Here is a 13,051-nt window from a genome sequence, read left to right as displayed (position 1 = left end):
GCCTTACAGACTGCAAATTTTAGGCGATAGCTATATGGGCTCATTTACTCTCTTAAAGACTGCCTGGGCTGTCATTTTAGGGAGTACTTACTTTGCAATAAGGCCCGCAAATGTGAAATTGTTACGTTAAATACAAAAAGTGTTAACAAGTAATGTCTAAAAGATGACCAGCATTTGACAAAAAGTATCATCAAGGTTTAATATTTGTGTTTCAGATCCATCAAGTCATCTCATCGGTGCAGGCACTAGCTCAATCAATGCTTCTTCCCTTCCTGCTTTTAGCAGCCCCGTGACTCCACCTTCTATATTTCCTCCTCCATCTTCGCTTGGCAGCCCCTTCAGCACCAATACTTCGGTCTCTGTGCCTCCCCTGACCTCTTCCACAGGACCACCATCCTTTTCTTCTGGTGCACCCCCTGTTGGGCCTCCTATTTCCAATTCTTCCATGAGCGCAGGATATGACATCACACGGGGTCATGCTGGTCGAACACCACAGACACTGCTGATGCCAACTTTTATCAGCCCATCCTCTATTCCAGGTACAATATGTGTGCAACAGCATACTTGATGCAATTATATTGCAACCATGGATGGTGTCATGGCTTTCTTTTCATCTCCAGGTGTACTGTCTAACCCTATGGTTCAGCAACCTGCCATGACTGTGGGTTTAGATGCCAGATCCCCAATCACATTCCCTGAGGAGCAAGAGGATCCCAGAGTATCTATAGACAACAATGGCAGTAGAGGAATATGGGGCTTTTTTAAGGTAAATGTTCAATGATTGTAAAGCCAACATCAAAAGATTGTCCAATGATTGATTACATTTTAATTTTGTTTTGTTTCTCCAATGGTGTGTACTCGTATGAATTTAAATTTCATTTGAATTTTCTAGATGACCTGTTCACAGCTGCGGTTTGGGGACTGCATGTTTTTCTCAGTATTTTCAGTTCAGTACATTTTGAAGCTAATAAATGCATTTAGGTTATGCAGTAGATTCTGAATTTACTGCCCCGATCTATGTAAAACATAATGTCCTCAGATTAGTTCATCGGGTCTGCATATTACGCCTGTTCATTACGTCTCTGTGTGGCTTGCACAAACGGTAGTATTTATTTATCAATGGCGGCAAAGGTACATACTTAGCACAAATGATAGTATTACCGTAATTGCCGGACTATAAGCCGCGACTTTTTTCCAAAATTTTGGACCCTGCGGCTTATAGTCAGGTGCGGCTTATATAAGATTTTTTTCGTGATTTTTGTGGTGACTTGATCACTTTTACTCTTAACACTATTATATACAGTAAAAGCTACAAAACAAACTGACAAATAACTCGTTTTCAAATCAGACGAGTAAAAACTGGTCAAATATTTAAAAAAAAAGCTATTATTAAAAGTGAAGACCATTTGCAATTCGCAGGCCACATAGAATGATGTGGTGGGCCGTATCTGGCCCCCGGGCCTTGAGTTTGACACCTGTGCTCTAAACCCTTTCTCTTATTCTGCCATATCACTCAGAGATTACACAAAGCAGTGGCGCTGTTTGGACAATCTGCATTGTAATTGTACTAAGTTCATCTTGTTTTTCCTTTTTTTAATCACTTCACTGGTTTCTTTTAAATCATATAAAAGAAACCAGTGAAGTAATCTGCATTGTATTAAAACCCAATCAATCAGCATTTAAATTCAATTCTTCTGACATTTTGCTCACCAAAAACAGGTTGTAATGAATGTGAACTTTTAATGCATTTTATTCAGAAGGTTACTTTGAACCTTAAACGGCGGCGCGGTGTACTTATGGATTTTTAGGGCCTCCGGTCTCCAGGGGGCGCTCTAGCCGGAAGCAAGAGCGAGACAGGCGAAGAAGAGATAATGCGCCGAAGAAGACGTGCTAGTTTTTGTTTACATTTCGCGCATCACGCGATCAAGACGGACATTACTGAAAGGAAGCCTTTATACACAAACCGTCATCATGGGGGACAAAATAAATGCATATGATGCAGCTTTTAAGCCAAAGGCAGTCGATTTTGATGACATTATCTTGTGTCTACTCTGGAGCGTACTTATGGATTTTAGGGTCTCCGCTCTCCAGGGGGCGCTCTAGCAGGAAGCAAGAGCGAGACAGACGAAGAAGAGATAATGCGCCGAAGAAGACGTGATCGTCTCGCGCATCACGCACACACCCACATTCACACAAAGACAGGAAGCTTTTATACACAAACCGTCATTATGGGGGATAAAATAAATGAATATGATGCCGCTTTTAAGCTATACGTGTCGCTCGCTAGTTTAATATAATGTAGCGCTTCGTGCATGAATAAGATTAGCATGAACAGAACCTCTTCACACTCGAAGAAATACATAAAACCGACGACGAAAGAGAGACTGAGAAAGTGTGAGGCGAAGGATATCTAACGCTATTCCAATCGGACACTAAGGAGGAAGACTTGGTTTCGGTGCACAGGAGGAAGATGAAGACGGCTCTTTTTGTACTTTTACTGGTATGTTTTTTTTTAACCAGCCCTGTTCGTGCTGTGCTACCGTGTTGCTGCTGTGTAACCGCCGCAATTACCGCCGCGTCTCAGTGACTTTGCTGTGTTAATTCCGTGTTGTTGTGGTATTACTGCCGCGTCACAGGCAGTGTTTGGAAAGAAATGTTAAGGTATGTTATTAAAGCTTAAAAAAAAAAACTTTGTGTCCAGTCTTCCTTTGCTAATAACTCGCGTGCACACTTCCGCGTTGCTGCGGTACTACTGCTGCATCACAGGCAATGTTTAGAAAGACATGTTCAAGTATCTTATTAAAACGTTAAAAAGGCTTTCTATGTACTGTCTTTCTTTGTAAAAAACTCGTGTGCAAGTGCGGCTTATAGTCCGGTGCGGCTTATGTAAAAAAAAAAAAAAAAGAAATATCCCTGAATTTTAGCTGGTGCGGCTTATAATCCGGTGCGGTTTATAGTCCGGCAATTACGGTATTTACCAATGGCGGTGGAGGTATCTATTCCGGTACGTGTTACGTCTAGTCCTCTGATGGTCTACCGCCCTGAACAACGTAAAACGTATGTCCTCTGATTGGTTCATCGGGTGCCTGTATATTACATCTCTGTGTGGCGGAAGCCACACTAAACAACGTTACAGATTTGCACAAACGGTAGTATTTATTTATCAATGGCGTTGGAGGTACATACTTTGCTCAAACGATCGTATTTATTTACAAATGGTGGCGGAGGTATGTACTCCTCTACGTGTTACATCCAGTCGTCTGATTGGTTTACCGCCCCGATCGACGTAAAACGTAATGTCCTTTGATTGGTTCATCGGGTGCCTGTATATTACGTCTCTGTGGCAGAAGCCACACAAAACAACTTTACAGATTTGCACATACAATAGTGCTTTAATTTCCGGACTATAAACCACACCTGATTAGGCCGCACCAGCTAAATTTAAGGGAAAATCTTGTTTTGTTCATATATAAGCCGCACCGGACCATAAGCCGCAGGTTTTTTAATAGTTAATTACAATTTGTATGAGAATATACACAGGAAAGAGATGGTTCTTTGGGGACGCATAGCTTTTATTAACATAACCCTTATTGACAGGGATGAAGGAGCTCTGCAAACATACAAACATGTATAAATCTAAGTGACGACCATAATAAACTTAATGTGCAGGAAACACTAGCAACACAAAACTAATAATAAATAAAATGGGACCACTTACAGGGGTAAAGTTGGCAATGTGATACGAGCGACACGTATAGCTATATCCAGAGTAGATGTGACCGGCAAATAAAGAAAGAAAAGAGTGACGCAACAAGATGTCATCATCAATAGCCCAGTGCCCTCTAGTGATCGGAGTAAACCTCTACAGTGCATGAGCAGTTCCTTCGTTAAGAGCCAAATCGACTGCCTTTAAGTTAAAAGCGGCGGCATATGCATTTCTTTTGTCCCCCATAATGAGGGTTTGTGTATAAAAGCTCCTTTCTTCAGTAATGTCCGTCTTGATCTCGTTCTGTCTCTTCTTTGTGTCAATTATACAGCACTATTTGCCTGGCGGACGGACATGCGATCAACACACCACTCTTCTCCCCAGTGACTGTGTGTGGTCTCATATCCCTCCGTCCAGCAAAGCGGTGCCGGCTAATAGCGGTCGGTCCACAGCCTTTTTACGAGTGTATAAGTATGAGTCATCACAAAAATCACGAAAAATCCATACATACGCCGCAGCGGACGACAAGCCGCAGGGTTCAAAGCTTGTGCAAAAAGTAGCGGCTTATACGTAGTCCGGAAAAGGAAAAGTGTTTCACAGGCCCAACCGGGGTCAGTTCACGTCAAGTTTCAGAGTGGTTCATCTGTTTCTGTGCAAATTCTGAGGTTTCTCCTGAAGTTATAGTTATCACATAATACTGAATTTAGAAATGTCACTGCGTCTTAAATGATATTGAATGCTGCCCATTCTTTGCCAGGTAAAGGATGATGATGATGATATTATGCTCTTTGTTTTCGCTTTAGGGAGTCGCTGGCAACCCTGTTGTTAAAACAGTCCTGGATAAGACTAAACATTCTGTAGAGTCTATGATTACCACTCTAGATCCTGGCATGGCTCCATACATCAGTAAGCATCTCTTGTCACTCAAGCCATATAGGTGAATGATGACAGTGGTGTAAAATAACACATCTTCTTTCATCAATAAAGGAGGATGGAATGGCACAGAAATCTTGTCAACTTGGAAATAAAAACATATTTAGATCTTTCGATGATGAAGAAAATGAACGAATGTGAAACGATGTGTTTTTTTTCCTTTATAGAGTCCGGAGGAAACATTGACATTGTTGTGACATCAACTAAAGAGATAAATGTTGATTCAGTCCGAGATGCTTTTCAAGAGGTGTTTGGAATGGCCATGGTGACTGGAGAAGTTGGTTCTTCCAACATTGCCCCTCAGCCTGTGGGTTATGCAGCGGGCCTCAAGGTCCGTTTTGAAAAACATCCGTATTTTATATGCGTGTATGATGTAAAATTTGTGTATATTTAGACGCGTGGTATTTATTTAGGTATTTTATCCCTCTGTCATTCTTTTTCGATGTTCATTGTACTTAAATGCTTCTGATCATCATGCCAATTTTAATATCTCACAAAGACAACCATTGTAAAATGCAAAATACCGTTTATAGAGAATGATTCTTTTATTAAGGTAAAAAAAAAACATTTTTTACATGAAGGTGTATTCAGACCCGAGTGTTTGGACCAATTTAAACGGACCAGGGTTCAATTGTAACGCTGGTCCGGACCTTTTGTGCAGGTGTCAATACACGCAGATGAATCCTGGTGCGGATTAAAGAACCGCTTTGCTTTACTTTCGGTTTGCTTCCAAACAAACTCTGGTGCGGTTCGCTTCAGGTGTGAATACAAACAGTGTAGATACGAACCAACAGCACAAATATGCAGAACAGGAATGCAGCGCGTAGGACTCGAATGTTTTTCTCCATTTCCGGTTCTGTGCTCTGTGTGCCGCCCTGGTCAACTGCTGTTCAATGGGAACATAGATCTTCACAAGCGTGGGTGTGTTTACAAAATATACTTCACTTGCAAAATGTGCAGTCTGAATAGGAACCGCATCAAACAAAAAAGAAAAGCGTTCGCTTTTGGTCCGGATCAAACAAGCGGACTAGACGACTTTTAAGGTCTGAATACACCCTTAAAGAAGAGAAGTAAATTGAGAAAATTTGAAATGCAATCTAGTTTGGTCACGAGTAAAGTAATAGAACATCATACAACATATAAAGCATGAAAAAATAATTTCTATTTTGTGTGTGTGCGTGTGCACATGTATATATACATTGGGGCAAAAAAAGTATTTAGTCAGCCACCAATTTTGCAAGTTTTCCCACTTACAAGATGAGCGATGCCTGTAATTTTCATCATAGGTACACTTCAGCTATGAGAGACAGAATGGGGGGGAAAGAATCCAGGAAATCACATTGTATTTTTAATGAATTAATTGGTAAATTCTTCAGTCAAATAAGTATTTGGTCACCTACAAACAAGCAAGATTTTTGGTGCTCACAGACCTGTAGCATCTGCACAGGTGTCAAACTCCAGGCCTCGGGGGCCGCATTCCTACATGTTTTCCAAGTTTCCCTCGTTAAACACACCTGATTCAATTAATCAGGCTCCTGCAAAACGTGAGGATGAACTGATCATTTGAATCAGATGTGTTTAACGAGGGAAATTTGGAAAACGTGTGACTCGGCTCCTGAGGACTGGAGTTTGACACTCCAGTTTTATAGACTCCTCTGTCCTCCACTCGTTACCTGTATTAGTGGCACCTGTTTGAACTCATTATCAGTATAAAAGACACCTGTCCACAACCTCAAACAGTCACAACAAACTCCATAGTGGCCAAGACCAAAGAGTTGTCAAAGGACACCAGAAACAAAATTGTTGACCTGCACCAGGCTGAGAAGACTGAATCTGCAAGCAGCTTGGTGTGAAGAAATCAACTGTGAGAGCAATTGTTAAAAAATGGAAGACATACAAGACTACTGATAATCTCCCTCAACCTGGGGCTCCATGCAAGATCTCACCCCATAGGGTCAAAATGATCACATGTATCGTGAGAATTTGAGTGGAAACCTCCCATCAGCAAGGGCATTGAAATTTAAACATGGCTGGGTCTTTCAGCATAACAATGATCCCAACCACATCGCCCGGGCAACAAAGGAGAGGCTTCGTAAGAAGCATTTCAAGGTCTTGGAGTGGCCTAGCCAGTCTCCAGATCTCAACCCCATAGAAAATCTTTGGAGGGAGTTGAAAGTCCATGTTGCCCAGCGACAGCCCCAAAACATCACTGCTCTAGAGCAGTGTTTTTCAACCTTTTTCGAGCCAAGGCACACTTTTTTTATTGGAAAAATCCCGCGGCACACCACCAGCTGAAAATGCGAAAAAAAAACTAATATTTACTATATAAGTGTTATATTGTTAATATAAGCTTTTTTTAATATTGAAGAATGACGTTAAATCGGACATCTTGAATAGTATCCATCCATCCATCCATCCATCCATCTTCTTCCGCTTATCCGGGGTCGAGTCGCGGGGGCAGCAGCTTTAGGAGGGACTCCCAGACTTCCCTCTCCCCAGCCACTTCATCCAGCTCATCCCGGGGGATCCCAAGGCGTTCCCAGGCCAGCTGAGAGACATAGTCTCTCCAGCGCGTCCTGGGTCGTCCCCGGGGTCTCCTACCGGAGAATAGTAATCAAATAAAAACAAAGACAAAGTATTTCACAATCGTTCATATTTATTCTCACTCAGTGTGAAACCTGGGCCTGTTTGGATAAACACAGAGCAGATATCCTGGCAGGAATCGATGAAAGACACACACGAAGCTCTTCCTCCACAGCTCTAAGTCTTTCTCAGTTTTTAGTTTTTACAGCAGTCAGGCTTGAAAAGCTCACCTCACACAGATATGTTGTAGAAAATGGGAGCAATGTCAAAATAGCTTTGTGGGCCAGCATGGGGAACTCCTTGGCAGCTGCCAACCAGAAACTGTCCAAAGGTAGATCAGCAAAGCTTAGCTTGAGACCACAATCTTGTTTAAGTTCAGTTAGTTCCTCCTGCTCCTGTAAAGTCATGTCCTTTCCAACAGCTGATGCTGAGCTGAATGGGTCCCTAACCCAGTCAAGGTACATCTTCTGCTCAAGAATTTTCAAATGTTTAACTATTATCTCACACAGTGCAGCATTATTAACATCTTGCCATTTCTTGGTGAGTGGGAACATTTCAAGATTGCCACTTTCCACATGTTGCTGCCAGAGTTGCACCTTGGAACTGAATCCATTTATTTTATCTGTATTCGTGTGTTCAGTTCATTCAGATAACAAATATCTGCCAGGTATGCCATCGGACCTCCGTATAAAACAGCAAGGCTTTATGCTCCGCTCCCATTTCCTCACATAAAGCCGCAAATATGCGAGTTTTCACAGGTCGTGACTTTACAAAGTTTACCATGCACACAACATCATCCAACACAGGAAAGAGGTCTGCCGGTAAAGTCTTGGCTACGAGGGCTTTGCGGTGTAAAAAACAGTGCGTAATGATCACATCTTTTCACCACATACCAAGCACTTTTACTGTTGCATCTCCAGTAAAAGTAAATCCAAATGAAAGATAGTTTTCGTTGTATTGCCTTGTCTTTGCTTTCTTTTTACCTCCACTCATACTAGGGCCCTCATCTGGGTCCAGATTTTGTCCAGGGTCCAGTACAGTGTCAGCATTTTTTCTCTTCAAAAACTTCTCCATCACTTTCACTATCGACTCGTCTCACTATCCACAATGACAACGTCGCCGTCAATGCTACCTGCCGCTGCATCCATGCGTCACCAATTTTCTTGTCTGCAAGCACAAGGCAAATCGCTACCTGCTGCTGCCACCTTCTGATATGGAAGAGTACTACATGATTACTCTGCTGGGCGCTACACCGCACAGGCACACAAATTGGGAGAATTTCCCACGCCACCCCTGACAATATTTTGCGGCACACCAGTGTGCCGCGGCACCCCCGGTTGAAAAACACTGCTCTAGAGGAGATCTGCATGAAGGAATGGGTCAAAATCCCCTCCGCGAGTCGTCACCTTATCGTGGTGGAGGGGTTTGCGTGCCCCTATGATCCTAGGAGCCATGTTGTCGGGGGCTTCATGCCCCTGGTAGGGTCACCCATGGCAAACGGGTCCTAGGTGAGGGGCCAGACAAAGCACGGCTCACAAGCCCCTTATGATGAGTAATATAAATGGACTTAGTTTTCCCTCGCCCGGACGCGGGTCACCGGGGCCTCCCTCTGGAGCCAGGCCTGGAGGCGGGGCTCGAAGGCGAGCGTCTGGTGGCCGGGCCTTCGCCCATGGGGCCCGGCCGGGCATAGCCCGAAATGGAAACGTGGGTCCCCCTTCCCATGGGCTCACCACCTGTGGGAGGGGCCGAAGGGGTCGGGTGCAATGTGAGCTGGGCGGCAGCCAAAGGCGGGGACCTTGGCGGTCTGATCCCCGGCTGCAGAAGCTGGCTCTTGGGACATGGAATGTCACCTCTCTGGCTGGAAAGGAGCCCGAGCTGGTGTGCGAGGCAGAAAGATTCCGACTAGATATAGTCGGACTAGCCTCCACACACAGTTTGGGTTCCGGTACAAGCGTCGATTTACGCTCCTACCCTCACCTATGGTCACGAGCTATGGGTCGTGACCGAAAGAACGAGATCTCGGATACAAGCGGCCGAAATGAGTTTTCTCCGCAGGATGTCCGGGCTCTCCCTTAGAGATAGGGTGAGAAGCTCGGTCATCCGGGAGAGACTCGGAGTAGAGTCGCTACTCCTCCACGTTGAGAGGAGCCAGATGAGGTGGCTCGGGCATCTTATCAGGATGCCTCCTGGACGCCTCCCTGGGGAGGTGTTCCGGGCATGTCCCACCGGTAGGAGACCCCAGGGACGACCCAGGACGCGCTGGAGAGACTATGTCTCTCAGCTGGCCTGGGAACGCCTTGGGATCCCCCGGGATGAGCTGGATGAAGTGGCTGGGGAGAGGGAAGTCTGGGAGTCCCTCCTGAAGCTGTTGCCCCCGCGACCCGACCCCGGATAAGCGGAAGAAGATGGATGGATGGATGGATGGATGGAATGGGTCAAAATACCAGCAACAGTGTGTTAAAACCTTGTGAAGACTTACAGAAAACGTTTGACCAACAAAGGGTATATAACAAAGTATTGATATGAACTTTTGTTATTGACCAAATACTTATTTTCCAGCATAATTTGCAAATAAATTGTTTAAAAATGTTCTGATTTTCTTTTTTTTTTTCATTCTGTCTCTCATAGTTGAAATGTGCCTATGATGAAAATTACAGGCATCTTTTAAGTGGGAGGCCTTGCACAATTGGTGGCTGACCAAATACCTTTTTGCGTGCGCGTACGCGCCATGAAAAAATAATTTCTATTTTGTATATTCAACAAAAGTCGTTCTCGGCAAGCGACGAACCTGGCAGTGTGAGGTCTTTAAAGAAAATCAATGGCAGTACATTCAAAGCCCTTTTTTTGAATAGTCAGTGTAGTCACGATCAATAGGATGCTCCTGGGCCACAAAACACTTGTTAATAGTATGTTCGACAAGACACAAAACACTTGTTAATAGTATGTTCTACAAGCATTGTGGCTTGCCTGCCTATCAGTGTTACATTTCTTGTTGTTGACATGAAATATGAGGGGGTTGAACAAAAGTTATCCTCTCAATCGGATGTAAATACCTCGAAATAATAATTGAAATGTTGATGGTTATTAATTTTTTTATTTCAAACTGAATCATATAAATTAACAATTTACCTGCCGTTTTTTCTTGAGTGATGCAGGGGGCTCAGGAGCGCATTGATAGTTTGAGAAGATCGGGTGTGATCCACGAGAAGCAGCCAGTGGTCTCAATGGAAAAATTTATTGCTGAGCTCTTCCCAGACAAGTAAGACACTCCTTGAAGATAAACTTTGTACAGCCACTCACATATTCTCTCCACTTTTGACAAGTGTAGCCTTTTAAAACCATAAACCAAAATAATTAAGGCCACACCTGAACGTCTAGCGTATTTATAATAGAATATGTAGACCAGGGGTGCCCAAACATTTTCACCTCGCGAGCTACTTTTGAAATGACCAAGTCACAAAGATCTACCCACTAAAAAAATAATTTATTTTATATATATGTATATGTGTATATATATGTATGTATGTATATATATATATATACATACATACATATATATGTGTATGTGTGTGTGTATGTATGTATGTGTGTGTGTATATATATATATATATATATATACACACACACATACATATACGCACACATACATATACACACATACATATATACGTATGTTTATATGTGTGTGTGTATATGTATATGTATGTGTGTATGTGTGTGTGTGTGTGTGTGTGTGTGTGTGTGTGTGTATATATATATATAAAAAAAAAACTTTTCCTCACCCCCCGTGGGTGGTCTCTTTTTCCCTTCAAGCTCGGGTCCTCTACCAGAGGCCTGGGAGCTTGAGGGTTCTACGCAGTATCTTTGCTGTTCCTAGTACTGCACTTTTCTGGACTGAGATGTCAGATGTTTTTCCTGGGATCTGTTTCAGCCACTCCTCCAGTTTGGGGGTTACTGCCCCTAGTGCTCCAATGACCACAGGTACCACTGAAGTCTTAACTCTCCAGGTCTTCTCCAGCTCTTCTCTGAGCCCTTGATATTTCTCAAGTTTCTCATGTTCCTTTTTCCTAATGTTACCATCATTTGGGATGGCTATGTCAACCACAACGGCTTTCGTCTGCTCTTTGTCCACCACCACAATGTCCGGTTGGTTCGCCATTACCATTCTGTCTGTCTGGATCTGGAAGTCCCAGAGGATCTTGGCTTGGTCATTCTCTACCACCTTTGGAGGTGTTTCCCACTTGGATCTTGGGACTTCCAGTCCATACTCTGCACAGATGTTCCTGTACACTATTCCAGCTACTTGGTTATGGCGCTCCATGTATGCTTTACCTGCCAGCATCCTACACCCTGCAGTTATGTGCTGGATTGTCTCAGGACCTTCTTTGCACAATCTACACCTGGGGTCTTGTCTGGTGTGGTAGATTTGGGCTCTCACGCTCGCTAGTCCTCGGCCTCCTTCTTTACGGCTAGTGTACAGTCTCAGGGTGCTGGACTTGGGATGGAACCCTCCATGCATGGTTAGGAGCTTCCGTGTCTTGATATCTGTGGTCTGTATATCTTCCTTTGGCCACCGTATGATTCCTGCAGGGTACCTGATTACTGGTAGGGCGTAGCTGTTAATGGCTAGGGACTTGTTCTTGCCATTGAGCTGACTTCTTAGGACTTGCCTTACTCGATGGAGGTATTTGGCTGTGGCTGCTTTCCTTGTTTCCTCGTCAAGGTTGCCATTTGCCTGTGGAATTCCAAGGTATTTGTAGCTGTCCTCAATGTCTGCTATTGTTCCTTCTGGGAGTGAGACCCCCTCTGTGTGGATTACCTTTCCTCTTTTAGTCACCATGCGGCCACATTTCTCAAGTCCGAATGACATTCCGATGTCAGAGCTGTAGATCCTGGTAGTGTGGATCAGGGAGTCAATGTCCCGCTCGTTCTTAGCGTACAGCTTTATGTCATCCATGTAGAGGAGGTGGCTGATGGTGGCCCCATTCCTGAGTTGGTATCCATAGCCCGTCTTGTTGATTATTTGGCTGAGGGGGTTCAGTCCTATACAGAACAGCATTGGGGACAGAGCGTCTCCTTGGTATATACCACATTTGATGGTCACGTGTGCAAGTGGCTTGCCATTGGCTTCAAGCGTGGTTTTCCACTGTTTCATCGAGTTGGCGATGAAGGTTCTCAGAGTCCCATTGATGTTGTACAGCCTCAAGCATTCAGTGATCCAAGTATGTGGCATTGAGTCATATGCTTTCTTGTAATCAATCCAGGCAGTGCTCAGGTTGGTACGTCTAGTTCTGCAGTCTTGGGTGACTGTTCTATCCACCAGGAGTTGATGTTTTGCTCCTCTGGTATTTTTACCAATCCCTTTCTGAGCAGTGCTCATGTATTGATCCATGTGCCTGCTGATCTTATCTGATAGTATGCCCGACATCAGCTTCCATGTTGTGGAGAGGCAGGTGATTGGCCGGTAGTTGGATGGGACTGTACCCTTTGATGGATCCTTCTGGATCAGGATCGTACGCCCTTGGGTTAGCCATTCAGGGTGAGTCCCATCCCTTAGCAGCTGGTTCATTTGTGCTGCCAGGCGCTCATGGAGAGTTGTAAGTTTCTTGAGCCAGTAGCTGTGGATCATGTCAGGGCCTGGTGCTGTCCAGTTTTTCATTCCTGAGACTCTTCTCTGGATGTCTGCCACTGTGATGGTTACTGGGTTCTGTTCAGGGAGCTTACTGTGGTCCTTTCTTAGAGCCACCAGCCACTGTGCATCCTTCTTATGTGATGCCTCCCGCTCCCATATATCCTTCCAGTACTGTTCAGTTTCCAGCCTTGGTGGGT

At 44.1% G+C, this 13,051-nt stretch overlaps 1 protein-coding gene across 5 annotated transcripts in view; it reads left to right on the top strand.

The window, feature by feature from the left end:
* Positions 1-13,051, top strand: part of prrc1 (proline-rich coiled-coil 1) — a 32,756-nt gene that overhangs the window by 4,586 nt on the left and 15,119 nt on the right. For 4 of the 5 annotated variants that reach the window (XR_011088032.1, XM_049738721.2, XM_049738723.1 and 1 more), the window contains exons 3-7: positions 216-539; positions 621-766; positions 4,510-4,612; positions 4,807-4,970; positions 10,378-10,481. Coding sequence is in view for 4 of the 5 variants with exons in the window: in XM_049738721.2 (XP_049594678.1) it covers positions 216-539; positions 621-766; positions 4,510-4,612; positions 4,807-4,970; positions 10,378-10,481 (841 nt within the window). In the remaining variant the exon portion in view is untranslated. The remainder of the gene's footprint in view (positions 1-215; positions 540-620; positions 767-4,509; positions 4,613-4,806; positions 4,971-10,377; positions 10,482-13,051) is intronic. The other variant, XM_049738722.2, reaches the window with a different exon arrangement.

The sequence above is a fragment of the Syngnathus scovelli genome, chromosome 13 (assembly GCF_024217435.2).
Source record: "Syngnathus scovelli strain Florida chromosome 13, RoL_Ssco_1.2, whole genome shotgun sequence".
Classification (NCBI taxonomy): Eukaryota; Metazoa; Chordata; class Actinopteri; order Syngnathiformes; family Syngnathidae; genus Syngnathus; species Syngnathus scovelli.
This window is presented reverse-complemented; position numbering and strand designations above follow the sequence as displayed.